Source organism: Macaca fascicularis, chromosome 10 (genome assembly GCF_037993035.2).
Source record: "Macaca fascicularis isolate 582-1 chromosome 10, T2T-MFA8v1.1".
NCBI classification, from domain to species: domain Eukaryota; kingdom Metazoa; phylum Chordata; class Mammalia; order Primates; family Cercopithecidae; genus Macaca; species Macaca fascicularis.
The window spans coordinates 2,788,965-2,806,349 of NC_088384.1; the positions used below are offsets into that span (position 1 = coordinate 2,788,965).

Sequence of the window (17,385 nt, forward strand, 5' to 3'; positions counted from 1 at the left end):
CCCTGGGCTGGGAAGAGAAAGTTGGCACTCAGGGCTATCAGGATGCCAGGGTTGGGGGTTTAAAAATCTCAGCGAATAGTGCTGCAGTGAACATGCAGGTGCAGGTGCATGTTGCTTTTTGGTAGGAGGAGGAAGGGGCAGGGGTTGAAAAGCTAACTGTTGCATACTGTGCTCAGTAATTGTGTGACAGGATCATTCATCCCTAACCTCAGCATCACACAATATACCCAGATAATAAACCTGCACATGTAGCCCCTGAATCTAAATGTTGAAAAATAAATAAATACAAATAAAATAAAAATCCCAGCGAAGTGAGAACTGGAGGAAGTAGGCCTGGCATTCCACACACAGCATCCCCTCAAGGGTCCTGATCTCGAACTCGGATGCACCTGGATTCAAGGCTAAGAAAGCAAACGGAGTCAATAGTGAAGGAGGCGGGAAGTTGAGCAGCGGTTTCAGCTGCCCTGCAAGGCTAAGGAAAAGAAGACTAGAGTTCCTGCACCTTACAGAAGGGGCCCCGCAAACAAGCCAGGCTGCTAGCAGAACTCTGGTGAGGCTGAGCCCCAAGACTGGGCATAGGGAAGAAATGGGTCAGTCCTGCAGTTGCCGCCAAGGCGTCTGCTCCTAACTGACTCCCGTGCTGCGTAGACGTGGATTCCATCCTTTCCCAGGAAGAGGGTCTCAGGGAAGCCTCTGCAGTCCCTCATGCAACATGTTCGACGCTCAACAAAATAATTACCGGGCATTGTTGGAGACTGAACCAAGTGAGCAGAAACTAAGAGCAAAACAAAAACGGATGTAGGAGCGGTTCAGAGTTTGGAGTCATTCGGTATCTCAGATAAAATAACTACAAATAATACAGACCAGAAAATCGCCGAAAATGAAAACTTTATGAGAGAACTGGAAATGAACCAAAATTATCCAACGGAAACTCCAAAATGTTGAAATAAAATAATTAAAATTAAAAATTCACTCTATGGGTTTAGCAGCAGATCACGTAGAGCCAGAAGAGAGAATTATTGAAATGGGACATAAGGCAGTAGAATGTATCAAGATTAACGCATGGGCAGGTAAAAGGATAGAAAGGCAGAAAAGAATGGAAGAGATATGTGGGGTGATGGTGAAAAATCTACATATGTGTAAATGCACCCATATGAGGGCAGAGAATGACAGTGGCAGAGAAGCAGTCTTGGAAAAAAATAAAGGCCAGTTCATTTTATTAGAAGTGTGGAAACTTTGGAATCAAGTTATAGATTCAAAAATCTCTGCAGATTCCAAGCAAAACAGATGTGAAAAGGCACCCACAAGGACTGAAAAGACAAAGCAAAAAAATTCTAAAAGCAGGTAGAAATGTAAAAAGCACACACCACATACACACACACACACACACACACACACACTATATTTAAGGAATCAACAGTGAAACAGGGCTTACTTTAAAAGGAAACAAAAAACCAAGATAAAAAGATGTAAGGCAGTAGAACGGTGTCTTTAGAATGCTGAGAGAAAAATAATTGCCAACTTGGAACTCCATAGTAAAATATCTGTAATAAAGTGAAAAAAATTTTTTTTTATAAAGAAAAACTGAGAAGATGGATTCATTGCAAGCAGAGGCGTCCTATAAGAAGGTGTCCAGGTGTTGCTAGACACATGGTGATACGGGAGGAACACTGCACAGAGAAGTGAGAATATATGAGTCTATCTAAATAAACATCATTTTTTTCCCCAAAATAATAGTAATGTGTAGCTGGGTTAAATTTTTGGTAAATTTAACAGGACTATCAGAAAGGGTGAAAGAAGAGAGTAAATATCGAGGAAGTGTTTTAAAATCCTTGTACTAACTTGGTAAGTGGTAAAAGAAATAAATGTAGACACAAAATGTAGCAAAGGTAATCTTTTAATCTCTGGGGTAACTGAAAGAATACTTAAAGATGTAAAATTGAGACTGAGGGGAGAGAAATAGGAAATACAATTATTAATTAATCAAAAAGAAGCCAAACATGAGAAAAAAAATATGAGAATGGACAAATAAAAAACTAGAGGAAAGAATACATTTGAAGAGAAATACATCAACATGTCTCTTCAGAGAGACAAGGATACCCCCTCTCTGCATGCTGTTCAATGTTGCCCTGGAGCTCCCCAGCCAGGGCAGGCTGTCCCCCATGTGTGGGTATACATGTATATTTTACATATATGATTAGAGAGAATAAGTAACATTTTAGTTTTGCACTATAAACATTATTATATATGTGGAATATGAAAAATAATCTGTAGATAAACTAGAGGAACTATTAAGTAAATCTATGTTCAATATGAATACTATTACTATCTACCAGCAAAAAAACAATGATAAATAATGAAAATGTTAAATGATTCTATTTACACGGGCACTGGGTGTGTACAGGATCACTGGAGGCTCAAAGCGAGTACGACAGCATTATAAGAATGGGAGGGGACACTCGGAGACACAGACGCAGACACACATGGAGGGCACTGTGTGAAGACACAGAATACACAGAGGGGAGATGACCAGAGGCAGAGGCAAAGCGATGCTCCCACCAGCCAAGGAATGTTGGAGGCTTCCAGAAGTTGGAAGAGGTAAGGAGTGCTCCCACCCCAAAGGCTTCAGAGGGTGCTTGGCCCTGCTGGACACCTGGCCTTCCAAAACTGAGAGAATCGATGTCTGTTGTTTTAACCCATCAGGTGATTCATTACTACAGCCCTAGGAATGCCCTGTCCACCTAAGTTTTGTGCAGAGCATGTGGCCCGGCAATTCAACTCCTAGAAACAGATGCAAAAGAAATGCGGGAAGTGTTGACAAAAGAATTCATCCGGGACCATGCATAGCAGCACTGATATCGACACAATCTCAGCAGAATGAATGAAAACTTCAGTATGCCATGAAATGTGACCTTGTGAGGAACAGGACTAGAGCTGCACACACGCGGATGAACTTCACACAGGATTGAACAGAAGGAGCTAGACATGAAAGAGAAGCTGCTTTATAATTGCACGTAAACAACGTTTAGGAGGAGGCAGAACTAAACGAGGCGTTTGAGATCAGGACAGTGCTGACCTACATGGGAAGTGCCATCTGGGAAGGAGGGAGAGCAGCCATGGGCGGCCGGAAATGGTCACTCCCATTTGACCGTTCCATGGCTGTGTTTCCTCCCCAAAATTCATCCCGCCAGGACCTATTATTGAGGCCTAGGAATGGGTCATTCCATTGACTGTGTTACTCTTGGGTTAAATATTTTCACACAAAATAAAGAGAGGCCCCAAAAGCTCCTCAAACCTACCTCACTCCACTCTTCACAGGGTCCACCTCTTGCTTACGATACCTCTCAAAAATCTGACCTACAGGTAAAATGAAAAACATCGCAAAGCTTCTAGAAAGAAACAGGAGGAAATCAAGATGGCTTTGTGCTTGGTGATGAGTTTTTAAATACAACACTGAAAACACAGACCTTGAAGGCAAACAAGCCTCAGACTTTATTCAGATGAAACCTCTGCTCTGAGAACCGAGCTGTGAGGATGCCGAAGACAAGCCACACGCTGGGAGGAAACATCTGCAAAACACGTCTTTGGTAAAGAGCTCGTACCAAAATACATGAAGAATTCTTGAAACTCAGCAACAAGGGAACAACCCAGTTAAAAAGTGGGCCAAAGAACTGAAGAGAGGTCTCATGGAAGAATATATACAGAGGGCAAATAAGCACACAGAGGAATCCTCAAGATCATTCATCATTAAGATATTGCCAATTTAAACAGCAATGTGATCCCACTGCACACCTGTTAGAATGGTGAACAGCCGAAACTCTGACAACAGCCAACGCAGGCAAGAAGGCAGAGCCCGGCGACCTCTGGTCCGTTGCTGGAGCACACGCAAAATGGCACGGCCATTCAAGAAGGGAGCCTGACAGTTTCTTAGGAAGTTAAATATAGCCTCACCATATGATCCACCAATCACACTCCTACATATTTATCCAACTGATTTGAATACTTATGTCTACACAAAAACCTACATGCAAATATTTATAGCCGTCTCATCCGTAATCTCCAAAAACTGAAAGCAACCAAAATGTCATTCAAAAGGTAACTAGATAAACAAATGGCAGTGCTGTTATACAATGGAACATAATTGGAGACAGAGATGAGCTACCAAGCTATGCAGAGAGAGGAAGGAAATCACCAATGCTTGCACCTTGAGTGCATATTTTTCATGTGAAAAAAGTCAGTCCAAAAAAGGCTGCTCACACTCTGTGATACCAATATTTTCAAGTATGTGAGAAAAGGCAAAACTAGAGAGATAGTAAAAAGACCATCGGTCACCAGAGATTGGAGGGGAGGGAGGAGGGCTGGACGATGAGACAACAAGGACTCTCAGAGCAGTGAAACTCTTCTGCGTGATGCTGTCATGGGGGGCATATGACACTGCATATTTGTTATAAGAGATTTGGATCATAATCCCAAAAGATGCAATCCCAAACTCCAAAATCCTGAATGTTGAAATCCCAAAAGATCAAAATCCCTCAACGAAAGTTGGGAAAATTTAGTAGGGAACACTCATGTCATTGTTTATCAGGTCACAGAACAATTTCAAAAGAGGAGCAGAGACACCATTTAGAAAATTAACGTAGGCCGGGCACGGTGGCTCATACCTGTGATCTCAACACTGCGGGAGGCCAAGGCAGGTGGATCGCTTGAGCTCAGGAGTTCAAGACCAGCCTGGCCAAATATGGGGAAACCCCGTCTCTACTAAAAATACAAAAATTAGTCAGGTGTGGTGGTGGCACCTGTAGTCCCAGCTACTCAGGAGGCTGAGGCAGGAGAATTGCTTGAACCCAAGAGATGGAGGTTGCAGTGAGACGAGATCCAGTCACTGCATTCCAGCCTGGGGGACAGAATGAGACTCTGTCTTGGAAAAAAAAAAAAATGAATGTGAATTCTCTTGACAGAGAGAGTCATATCCTGAGAGAGAGAAAAAAAAGCAGCTTTTCATTATGATGCAAGACTCCAAAATATAGTTAATGGTTGTGAACAACGGCCATCTCTTACGTCCACCTTTGTGCAATTGCCTGTAATCCATCCCTGTAATACACGTTTTCATATATCAGATTTTCTTGTTAGTTTTATTTTAACTTGCTTGTTTTTACTATTTTAAGTGGTCAGATTTTTTTTTTGTACAATTTTCTGTGCTATGAATTTTATCATTTCTGCATCATTTCCAATACTGGAGGTGTAAATTGTGCTGAGACTTTAGAGTTCTAATTCGTTTTATGTTTGTTTTTTGTTCGTTTTTGTTTGTTTTTTGCAAATTTGACTCTACAAGAGCACACAATCACAATATTACATTTTGTATACGTATTGCCCATGTATGTACAAACATTGAAACTTCCTCAGTAAACGGAGAGATGACCTTTTTGTACATCTACACGTACGAAAAATGAAATTTCCCGGGATCTCGGTTCTTTGGTAACCATCATGGTGACCCCATCACAGTTTCTGACAGAACTTCTCAAAATACTTAGGTTGTTCATTGCAGTATCTTAGATGACCGCAGCTAGTGAGCTGGGTGCTAACAGTCACCAGCCATTCTGCTACATGTTTATACATTTCCCTTTTTCACCAGTTTCTTTTCTCTCCTTTTTTTTTTTTTTTTTTTTTTTTAAGATGAGGTTTCACTCGGTCACTCAGGCTGGAGTGCAGTGGTGCACTCATAGCTCAATGGATCCTCCTGCCTCAGTTTCCTGAGTGGCTGGACGACGGGTGTGAGCCACCTGTCCTGTTTCATCACAGACACAGCTCATCTTTTCTTTCTTTCAGTGTTTTTCTTTTCTTTTCTTTTGAGATGGAGTTTTTCTCTTGTCACCCAGGCTGGAGTGCAGTGGCACAATCTCAGCTCACTGCAGCCTCCACCTCCTGGGTTCAAGCGATTCTCCTGCCTCAGCTTCCCGAGTAGCTGGGATTACAGGCACCCACTGCCACACCCAGCTAATTTGTGTATTTTTAGTAGAGACGGGTTTTGACATGTTGGCCAAGCTGGTCTCAAACTTCTGACTTTGTGATCCACCCTCCTCAGCCTCCCAAAGTGCTGGGATGACAGGCGTGAACCACTGTGCCTGACCAGCTCATCTCCTCATGACTGTTATGCCCATCTGGCTGTCCTTAGTTTACTGAGTGTTTATGCTTGCAAAAATATGTATGTGATTATTGCCTATTTTATTTTGTAAAGTGGCCTATAAAGGCCACTTTTTAATGCACTTTTAAGTGGAATGGATTGTTTTCCATTCCACTTATAAGTGAGAAAATGTGGCCGGGCATGGTGGCTCATGCCTGTAATCCCAGCACTTTGCGAGGCTGAAGCGGGAGGATCACGAGGTCAGGAGATCAAGACCATCCTGGCTAACACGGTGAAACCTCGTCTCTACTAAAAATACAAAAAACTAGGCGGGTGTGGTGGCGGGTGCCTGTAGTCCCAGCTACTTGGGAGGCTGAGGCAGGAGAACGGCGGGAACCCGGGAGGCGGAGCTTGCGGTGAGCTGAGATTGCGCCACTCCAGCCTGGGAGACACAGCGAGACTCCATCTCAAAAATAATATAATAATAAATGAGAAAATGTGGTATTTGTCCTTCTGTGCTTGGCTTTTTTCATTTAGCATAATGTCTTCCAGATCAGTCCATGTTGTCACAAAATACAGAACACTTTTCTCTTTTAAGGCTTAATAGTATTCTATTTTATGTGTCTGTGTGTATATATATAAAATATATATGTGTGCGTGTCTATATATAATATATATGTGTGTATATATGTGTATGTATAATATATGCGTGTATATATGTTATATGTGTGTATATATGTGTATGTGTGTATATATAATATATATGTGTATATATAATATATACGCGTATATATAATGTGTGTATATGTGTATATATGTAGTATATGTGTGTGTATATATACATATATAAAAAACGTTTTTTAATCCATTCATTCATTGAGAAACTGTTAGGTTGACGCTATAACTTGTCTATTGTAAATAATGCTGCCAAAACAAAACAAAATAACAAAAAAAAATAGACAAATGGGATTATATCAAACTATAAGGCTTCTGCACAACCACAGAAACAATTAACAGTCAAAAGACAACCTGTGGATAGGGAGAAAATATTTGCAAGCCATACATCTAAATACAGGGTTAATACTCAAAATATATAGGGGACTCAAGCAAGAAAATAAATGAACCAATTTTAAAAACTGGCATAGGATCTGATAGATATTTATTAAAAGCCAACATACCAATGGCCAACACATATATGAAAAAATGCTCAATATCACTAATCATGAAGGAAAAGTAACTTACAATCACAATGAGATATCCACTCACACCTGTCAGAATGACACTATTATCAAAAGGATGAAGGATGCTAAGTGTTGGTGAGGCAATGCAGTAAAGGGGGCCCTTTACGAAACTGTACTAACTGGGCACAGTTGGTGGGAATGTAAATTAGCACAGCTATTATGGACGACTGTATGGGGCTTCCTCAAAAACCAAAAAATAGAACTACTGTATGATCCAGCAATCTTAGTTTTAGTGTGTATCCAAAGGAGTTGAAATCAGCATGTCAAATAAATATATGCCCCTCTGAATCTCCGGCACACACGGAACCCCAAGCCGGACCTGGGAACCCGGGCCCAGAGGATGCAGGCTCAGCCCTGCCCTCCAGGAGCGTCAGATAAAGGGAGATGGGGCATGTTCACGGACAGCCCGCCACAGGGTGGACACCAAAGGGGCCAGGGCTGGGGGAGCATGGGAGCTGGAAACCCACAGGGGCCCTGGTCTCACTCAGTGGTGCCCAGAACAACTGAAACCCCATGACTACCCAGGCCACCTGCCCTTGCATGTGAGCCTTGCTGAGTGAGCAGCCAGAAAAACCACAGGTGGAAAGGACATTGCCAGCCCCGAGGCTGTGAGTCTGTTTGGAGGAAACTCAAATCCCTTGTCCGTAGTGAGGCAGGAGCAGGTGCCGCTTCAGGGACAGGGCTTAGGACCTGTGGTCAGCGAGCCCCTCCTCCCTCCTGGGACCTTGCCCTCAACCAGCCAGACCCCTGGGGCCTCAGCCTGCCTCACAAGTGGCGGCTCCTGCACCCCCAGCCCCCGCCTGGCTCACTGTCCCCTCTTTGCCAGTGGGCTGCTGTTTTTGAGCCTTCGTCTGGGAGGGGCTTCCTTCCAGAGGCCTCCCCCATCTGCTAGGCAGCCCTGCCCTCCCTGCAGACCAGCCTTCACTATAACTGTGTCCCCCCAGAGGGTGGCTCTGTGAGGATAGGACAGACGCTGAGTGGATGTCACATGGTGATCCAGACGCAGGGATCCCTCAGCAGACAGGAGAGAGGAAAGAAGGCTGGGCTGAGGCCCGTCTCTCAGGAGCATCTCAGGGGGGGCATATGCTGGGTGCCGATAAGCTCCGAAAAGGCTCACGGTGGCTCCAGCACCCAACCTGGGACATGGGATCGCAGATGGCCGGGCGAGGGTAGGGTAAGCGGGGAGCTGTTTGGAATTCCTTGGAACTGAGTTGAGGCTCCCTTGGGTCTGTGATGTTTGCAGCAGGAGAGTGACGTCCCTGAGAGGTTGGCCCTCAGGTGTGTGGCGAAGGGGCCTGAAGAATGTGGCAAACGCCGTCAGCTCCACGCCGTGACACCCCCATTTTGTTTACACTTTCAGGGGATCCCTGACCCATCCGTTTGTACTGCTACGACGAAATGCCACAGACTGGGTACTTTTTATTTATTTATTTATTTATTTTATTTCTCTTTTTTGAGGCAGAGTCTCGCTCTGTTGCTGAGGCTGGAGTGCAGTGGCGCACCCTCTGCCTCCCTGGTTCAAACGATTCTCCTGCCTCAGCCTCTGGAGTAGCTGAGATTACAGGTGTCCACCACCACGCCGGGCTAATTTTTGTATTTTTAGTAGAGACGGGGTTTCGCCATGTTGGCCAGGCTGGTCTCAAACTCCTGACCTCAGATGATCCACCCGCCTCGGCCAAACTGCTGGGATTCCAGGTGTGAGCCTCCACGCGCAGCCAATTTTTAATAAACAGAAATGTATTAGGTCACAAAAGCCCCACCTCACAGGATGGCCGCACTGGGGTCGGGTGTCCAACTCAGGCTTTTGCGGGGACTCCTTCAAACCACTGCAGCCCCCAAAGGCCCTTCATGCTCCTGCTGTCCATGCTCCAGGGTGAGAATTGGGGAGCAGAGTGAGAAGGGAAAGGGACCCAGGACTAAATCCCGGGGGGGCTCACAGGCACCATCGCCATTAGCTCGGCCACATTCAGCTTTAACGGAACCCACAGCCCACGAGGCTGACACAGCAGCCCTGAGGTCCACACAGCCCTGGAGGCTGGGAGTCCGAGAGTAAGGTGTTGGCAGGGCTGGTGCCTGGGGAGGGCTCTTCCTGGGGGCAGACAACCACCTTCTCACGGTGTCCTCATGCAGCAGAGAGGGAGCCCTCCGGGGCCTCTTCTCATGAGGCCGCCAGTCCTGTGGGATCAGGCCCTCTCTCCTACAACCTCATTTAACCCTAATCACCTCCTCACAGGCCCCATCTCCAAATACAGTCACACCAGGGGCTAGGGCTTCAACCTATGAATTTGGGGCACGTAATTCAGTCCATAGCAGGCTGCAGAGAGCAGGAGGGGGCTGCAGATGTCAGCTGAGAAGGGTCCTTCTGCAGACCACCCAGGGGGAAGTTCCCAGTCAGAGGGAGAGGAGTTCTGGGGGTCAAGGGGACCATCAGCCCTGTACTGGGAGCGACCTGGAAGCTAAACTGTGTGGCCACCCCACGTCCCATGTCTTCCCAGCACAAAACGTGCCCTGCCGAGTTGATTTGCTCAGTTCATTCTTATTTTGAAAGAATTTGAAGCATGAAGAAGAGTTGCACAAATAATGCCAATAACTCTGGTGCTGCCTTCCTGGGGGTTCTGGTGGTTCCAGTGCACTCCACATGTCCCCCCTCTGTCTGTCTGTCTGCCTCTTGTGCACACACATCTTGTTTCCTGATCCACGAGTGAACTACCCTTAAATTCTTCATGGTGTGAAGATAAAAAGTTCCAAAAATCAGGAAATCCTGTCTCTTAAGCAAGTCACAGTTAGCACCTTGGGACATCCCACACAGCCCCGGGCTCTTTTCTGATCTGTGGTCTGTGGTGGAGCCACTCCACGCCCCAAAGGAGGCCAGGGAGACGGTGCCATGGGTCGACTGGGACACAGGCCCTGGCCCGCTGTCCCTTCCTGGCTGTTATCTGCTTATTTGCGTTTTCTAGATATTTTCACAACATCAAAAATTATATTAATCATTTACATTCCCCACCCCATCTTTTCCAAAAATCCAGGCCACAGACGGGCCACCCGCATGGTCACGGCCTGGAGGCCCCTTGCAGATGCAGAGTTCCAGGCCCCTGCAGGCTCAGGGAATGGGAGGTACTGGAGTCAGGGCCCTGGGCTTGGTGTTTTATCAGACTTCCAGGCCCCTTGCAGATGCAGAGTTCCAGGCCCCTGCAGGCTCAGGGAATGGGAGGTACCGGGGTCAGGGCCCTGGGCTTGGTGTTTTATCAGACTTCCTGTTGATTCTCCAGCACAGGGAATTTTGAAAACCACCCGCTACGCCTGCACTTTGGTCTGAAGCTGGATATTGGTTTAACCAGGGTGTTGTGAGCTGCTCATGACCGATGTCCCTGGAAATATCTCAATGGAGCTAGTAGGATCTGACTTGTACCTGGAGCCTTCAAGTTCCCTTATCTAGAGCAAGGTCCACAAGCCAGCCACGCCCCAGCTCTGGAACGGCCCAAGGGCTCAGCAGGCCAGTCGCCGTCAGTTCCAGAGAGACCTGTCCTCTGGGTCCCCTCTGTTGCAAACCTTCCATCCTTGGACACTTGACGAGTTTTATGAACAGACAGTGCATTTCATTGCCGGGATTATTATTTTTTTAATTTTGAAATTAATAATCCAAGATTCCTCTACATATTTTATGAAAAGCTCTATCTTCCATTTAATGAGCTCTGTGTGACTAATCAGAAAATAAAACGGATAAAGTAGAATGATTTAGCCTGTAAAATGAGAAATGAAGAAACAGAGTAGCACATTAAACTCAGATGGGCTAGATTTTTCTGGAGTTGACCTTGGAGATGGTTTGGGGTGAGGGAAGCTTTGGGGAGGGCAAAAGGTGGCCTGGAGCAGTGGGGCATGTCCAGAGGTGGACACCTGGAAGGCACGGTCCTGCTGGCCGGGAGCTGACCAGTACCCGCAGCCCTGCAGCCTCCAAGAGTGGGGCAGGAGGTGACAGGCCATAGGCACCTTGGGGGTTTCACTTATGGGTCCATCCCCTTGTCAAATGTGCGAAATGTGTCCTGCCCGGGAGGGAAGTCCAGGGTTGGGCAGAGTCTCCGCGCTTCCACCCCAGAAGTGTGCCCTCTAGTGGAAGAGAGTGGGTGCAGGCATATTCCAGAGTTGACCAAGCTGTTGGCCTCCGTATTTGTTGATGGTTGGCTTGGCTGTAAAGGCCGAGCTGTTCAGGTTGCAGTCTTTAATTCTCTGGTCTGGAGCAGAGTTCCCTTTTGAAATGCAAATTTCCTGGAGCCGAGATCTTGCCAAGCCACCGTCCTGCATCCTGAGGACTGTGTACCCCAGAGGGAGGCCTGTCTGAGAGCACAGAGGAAGTGGGGAACCCAGGGGCCGGAGGCATCCTGCAGGGGCTGCCTGGCCACAGCCCTGGGCTGGAGCCTCTCTCTTCCTCCCACCCCTGCCCTCTGTTCTCAGTGCCTGGCATTTTAAATGGCTGCATAACTGTTAAGACTGTATTTACATAAATGGCCAATAAACATATGAAAAGATGTTCAAACTCAATAGTAATCAAAGACATGCAAATTAAAGCAACAAAGAGGTTGATACCTTTCTCTGTTTAGCAAATTGGCAAAGATTAAAAAGAACGATAATCCCTGGTTTGGGTACCAGTGTGGGAAAAGTTGGGCACTCTCCCCTCCAGCTGGTGGGCTTGTCAAAAGCTTCCGCTTTCCTGGAGGGGGATTTAGCAACCTGCAGCACATGCTAAAATGTGGAGACTTTTTACATCCCTTCACCTAACAATGCTGCTGCCACGCGTTTATCATAAAGAAATGATTAAGTGAGATGGCAAGGGTGACACGCTAGTGTACTCATCACGGCATCAGTCATCACAACAAGAAAGGGGCCCACCAGTGTGAGCAAGAGGAGGGCATGCCGTTCTTGGAGGGCCTCCTCCTCTACCATATCCTAAAGAACAGGGCACATTGCTATTTATCGACATGGAACAAAGGCTTAGTAATACAGGGTTCATGAAGAGAGCAGGGTCCAGAACCCTCTGCATAGAACTCCCCATTCATACAAGTGTTAGTGGAATGACTACTATGTGCCTAGAAAATTCTAGATGCTGAAGCTTCCAGCAGAAATAAGCCAACTAAGGTTTTTGCCCATAAGAAGCAAGTACAGAAAGACAATGTATTAATCTCCAACAATCACTGTAACAAGTTCCCACAAACCAGGGGACCTGACACCAGAGATCCTGTGTCTGGCGATGGGCAGGCCTTCCTCTTGCTGAAGGTTCTGGGCAGGATCTTTCTTCCTCTCGCAGCTCCTGGTGGCTGCAGGCCTTTCCTGGCGCGTGGCTGCGCCACTCCGATCTCTGTCTCCGTCGTCAAGCCTCCTTCTACGAGGAAAATTTCCAAATTTTCCTCTTCGTGTAAGGACATCAGGCATTGGATTTAGGAACCAACCTAATCCAGAATGATTGCAATGTTAACTTGATCACATCTGCAAATACTCTATTTCCAAAGAAGGTCCCATTCACAGGTACTGGGGGTCGGGACGTGGACGTATCTTTCGGGGGACGGAATTCAACTCACGCTCGATGGCCATTACAGGTAACAGTCGTCCTGCTACGCACCCAGCCCTGAACGCGGAGAATCCCTTTAGCCTCCAGAGCAAACCCATGAGTGACGCAGCACTGCAGCGCCACTTCACAGACAGGAGGTTCCGGGGCTCACCCAACCCTGGGGCCCACAGTGAGCAGGTGGGTCTGGGTCCTGACCCCCAGTCCCCGGGGACCCCAGAGCTCAGAGCAGCCCTGAATACATCCTCAGGCTGCTGTGTGGCTTCAGAAGGGTGCGATTTGGGGGTGAGGATACCCCATCCCCATCATGCATCTCTCCTCCCCCTCCCCAAGCACGGCCCCTTCCTGTTTCTAGAGATAACCAGTCTCTGTCATTTTCTGGCCATACATTCCTTGTTTTTCTTTTTCGTTTCACTGCCATGTCTACATCCCTGAAAAGCAACGCACAGGTTAGTCTCTGTGAACTTTATAAAAAGGGAGCCATATTTCACGTCCCTTTCTGCTGCCTGCCTTCCTCCACGCGGCATCGCAGGTTTAGGGATTCATCCTGCTTCTCCTAGATCTGGGATTCCTTCATTCCTGTCACTGAACTTACCACAGTCCGTTGATTCGTTTTGCTGCTGAGGTGCCTTTGGCTTGCTCCCCCTGGGGGCTGTAATGAGACGTGTTGCTGAGACCGCTGTGCTGTGGGTCCCACAGGATGGGGGTGAGCTGCTGGGGTGCACCCCAGGTTACGGGGGGTCCCACCCACACCGTGAGCACAGCCCCCTCCTCCCTGGAAAAGGTCAGACCAGTTCCCAATGGAGCTGCATCGGGCTTAACTCAGTTTTCCCCTCTGCACTTTACAGAACGCTTACACATTCGAACATGTATTGTTTAAATAATTACATTATTTTGGAATGGCGTAAGCCAGTGGGAGAGAGACAGCAGCGTGGTCTCATGTTGGAAAGCTTCGCCTGACAGCCACAGCCACTGTCCCGTTCCCAGGGGACTCTGGGCCTGGGGTCCTCACGGGGGATTCAATGAGCCGCTTCCATTACGGGGATCAGCCGGGCCTGCTGTGAGTTCAGTCCTGGGTTCAGGCTTGCTATGATTGCTGTTGTCATCAAAACAAAACCACTTTCATTTTGGAAAAATATTAAAGCCACGACAAAGGGCGAACGGACAGAGGCCTGTACACAGGGCTCCACTGTCTTCACAGGGGCCAAGGCAGGCACTTTTCCCCAGCGCAGTGGCGCAGGGCGGAGCCACCACCCTGGGTTCCAGAACTGTGTGCCTTGCTCTGTCCCAACCCCCAGTGTATGTGATTTCTGCCTGCACGAGGCCAGCCTGTTAAGAGAGAACTCTGCCCTCTCATCTCAGGGACCCAGAGCCAGCCTAGGACAGAAGCCATCCAGTGAATTAAGCTGCTCAAGCCATGCTGTCCCAGCCAGGTCCATGTGTCCGAAACCAGCTGAAGGCTGGGACCCGGTTTCCGCTCAGGACTCAGTGGAGAGCCCGTGCCCCTGGGTCCCGTCACCTCCAGGGCAGCAGTGTTGGTGACTGTGGCCCTCCTTTCACAAACCCACTGTCGGGGCTGGACTGCACCCCCAAAGTCCACGTGTGGAAGCCCTAACCCCCAATGCCTCAGAAGGAGGCTGTATTCGGAGAGAAGGCCTCTACAGAAATGATGAAGTTAAAAGGAAGTTATACGGGCGGGCCCTAATCCAACAGGACTCCGGAAAAAGAGTCATTGTAGAAGACAGGGGGCCGGGCGCGGGGCTCAAGCCTGTAATCCCAGCACTTTGGGAGGCCGAGACGGGCGGATCATGAGGTCAGGAGCTCGAGACCATCCTGGGTAACACGGTGAAACCCCGTCTCTACTAAAAAAAATACAAAAAACTAGCCTGGCGAGGTGGCAGGCGCCTGTAGTCCCAGCTACTCGGGAGGCTGAGGCAGGAGAATGGTGGGAACCCGGGAGGCGGAGCTTGCAGTGAGCTGAGATCCGGCCACTGCACTCCAGCCTGGGCTACAGAGCGAGACTCCGTCTCAAAAAAAAAAAAAAAAAAAAAAAAGAAGACAGGAGGACGCAGACAGGCACAGAGTGACGCCCAAGAGAGGACTCAGGGAGAAGACGCCACCTTAAACCCGAGGAGAGGCCTGAGGAGGAACCAGCCCGGGCCACACCTTGATCTGGAACTTCCAGCCTGCAGAGCCTGCAAGAACCAACGTCTGTTGTGTTTGCTGCCGGTCTGGGCTATGGTGCTTTGTTTTGGGAGTCTGGGCCGGCCCGCAAACCTGCACTGCATCTCCTTCGAGCTCAGCCTAACCCTCAGTAAACTGATTCTGCTTTGGCTCAAAAAGGTTGATTTTTTCATATTTTCTTCTTTCTTTTGCTTCTCAAATCCCAGCGGGTCCTGGTGGCTACTTGGTCGTTCAGGCCAATGCGGAGTTTTGCTGCCAGCCCCTGTTCCCTCGGGAGACGGTGCGGGCTGCACCCGCTATGTGAAGGCTCTGTGGGTGTAAAGACCCAGGCCCTGCAGTCGGGCAGCCTGGCGGCAGATCCGCCGCTGCTCCCCGCCGCTGCCGGGCCCCGTGAGGATCAGGGCATCTTTTGAAACCTGTTTCTCCTCTCAAACACAGGGATCTGAGTGGGGCCTGCTTGGAAGGGTGTCATGGGGTTTAAGGGAAATGAGCAACGAGTCCAGCCACACTGTGCACGCCAGCCCGGCCAGGCAGGCAGGATGGGATCTCCTCTGTTGTCTTAGAAGCGAGAAGGGAAGGTGGTGGGTACAATGGTCCTGGCTGTGGGTCTTGCAGAACTCGACAGCAAGGGCTGAATGGGCCAGCCCGGACTCGCGGGGTCAGCGGCAACTGTCGAGTCAGACTCTCTGCTGATGTTCGGTTAAATTTCAAGTAAGTTGCTCAGAGTTTTGCAAGGTCCAAGGTTACAGGAAAATAAAGGCAAATGGTCCATTTAATGATTCTACATCAGTTACCCACGCGTGAGAAGTGGGCACCTCACCGCAGAAATGGATGGATTAATCTCCCGTGTGTAGCTTCCCGGCTCAGGGAGCGGCTCCCTTTATCTGTCTTTCATGGGCTTTGCGTCCCTGGTGGGCCGGTGTCCCTGGCAAGGTCTGGTCTCAGGGAATAGGCTTCCAGGACATTTGACACGTACGTGTTAGCCCCACCCCCTGCCACCGTGCTGGTCCCAGCTCCCCCTGCCTCCCTACCTCTGCCCTTGCCTCCCCAACGGCCGATGACCCCGCAGCAGCCAGGGGAGCCGCATCTTCTGGGTGGCAGCATGTCCTTCTCTGCTCAGGCCCTGCAGTGGCCCTGCTCCTGGAGGAACAGCGGAGTCCCTCAGGGCCTGAACCCTCCAGAGTCTCCACTCCCATCGCTCTCTGACCTTACCTCCTGCCACTCCTCCCTAGGGCCCCGCATCCCTCCACTTCCCTCTCCTCCTGTGCCTGGAGCATGAAGAAGGCCCCCTGCTGAGGCCTCTGCAGCTGCAGCCGCCTCCTTCCCCAGCTGCACTCAGGACTCTTCCTCGCCTCCTCCAGGTCTTTGTTTGAACACCCATAACCTGTGTGGCCTTCCCTGGCCTCCCACTAGAAACAGAACCCTCAACCCAGCACCCCCAAACCCAGCACTCCACCCTGACACCCCTCCTTGCCTGTTTCACTTTTCCCATGGTGCCTTTTGCATCTAACATAGTTTACACGGTAACTTCAGGAAAGGCCTTGTTTGGGTCTGTGTAATGAGTGCTACATCCTTGGTACCCATAACAGGCATGGGAAGGGCAGCTCTGGGTTCTCAGCTCCCTAATCCCGAGCTCTGTGAGACCCTGCTCAGGTAGCTTCTCCTCCCTGAGACACAGAAGAGCTTGTCAGAAATGTGCCGCGCTGTGAACCACCATGACGACGTGCTGTCTGTCCTCTCCTGATGCCAGTGAAAACCAGGAGAATGAAACATCGGAAACAGCAGCCGCCTGCAGCGAGGGCCATTTCTTACTCTGGACTTTAATATACTTGTAAAATCAAAATGCTAAGGGGTCATGATTAGATGGGGCAGAGAAGCCGGGGTCACTTCCACAGGCCTCAAGAGAATCAGCCAAACTCACTTGGTTTCCAAAGCAGCTGGCTCACTCTGGGGGCCGGAACCCACAGCTGTATGTGTAAAACAACAGGAAGAGGTGTGGGCACAGGCTACAGGGGACTCCCGAAAACCAGTGACACCGCGAAGGGCCATGAAGCTGGGAGGGAACGAAGAATGCATGACCTGCCATCTTTGCAGGAGACAGTGGGTCCCACGTGTGATGGAAAAAAGGAGTAGTGTGGGCAGGAAGCAGCTTTGAACTGCTGATACAACGTATGGAAGCTAAGACCAGACCAGTCTCATATGGAATACAACATGTCTGTCAGCACAGACACAGACACACACTCTGTATTGCTCAGCGCTGAACTGGGGGCCAGAGAGAAGAC

The 17,385-nt window shown here is 48.8% G+C and overlaps 1 protein-coding gene across 10 annotated transcripts in view; it reads right to left on the bottom strand.

Annotated features, from left to right (window-relative positions):
* TAFA5 (TAFA chemokine like family member 5) overlaps positions 1-17,385 on the bottom strand; it is a 343,256-nt gene that overhangs the window by 42,733 nt on the left and 283,138 nt on the right. For 4 of the 10 annotated variants that reach the window (XM_045363421.3, XM_045363419.3, XM_045363425.3 and 1 more), the window contains exon 4: positions 10,953-12,803. The exons of the other annotated variants lie outside the window; for them this stretch is intronic. In XM_045363421.3, the coding sequence (XP_045219356.1) occupies positions 12,792-12,803 (12 nt within the window). In that variant the 3' untranslated portion in view covers positions 10,953-12,791. Of the gene's footprint in view, positions 1-10,952; positions 12,804-17,385 lie in introns of those variants that run through there. 10 annotated transcript variants of the gene reach the window in all.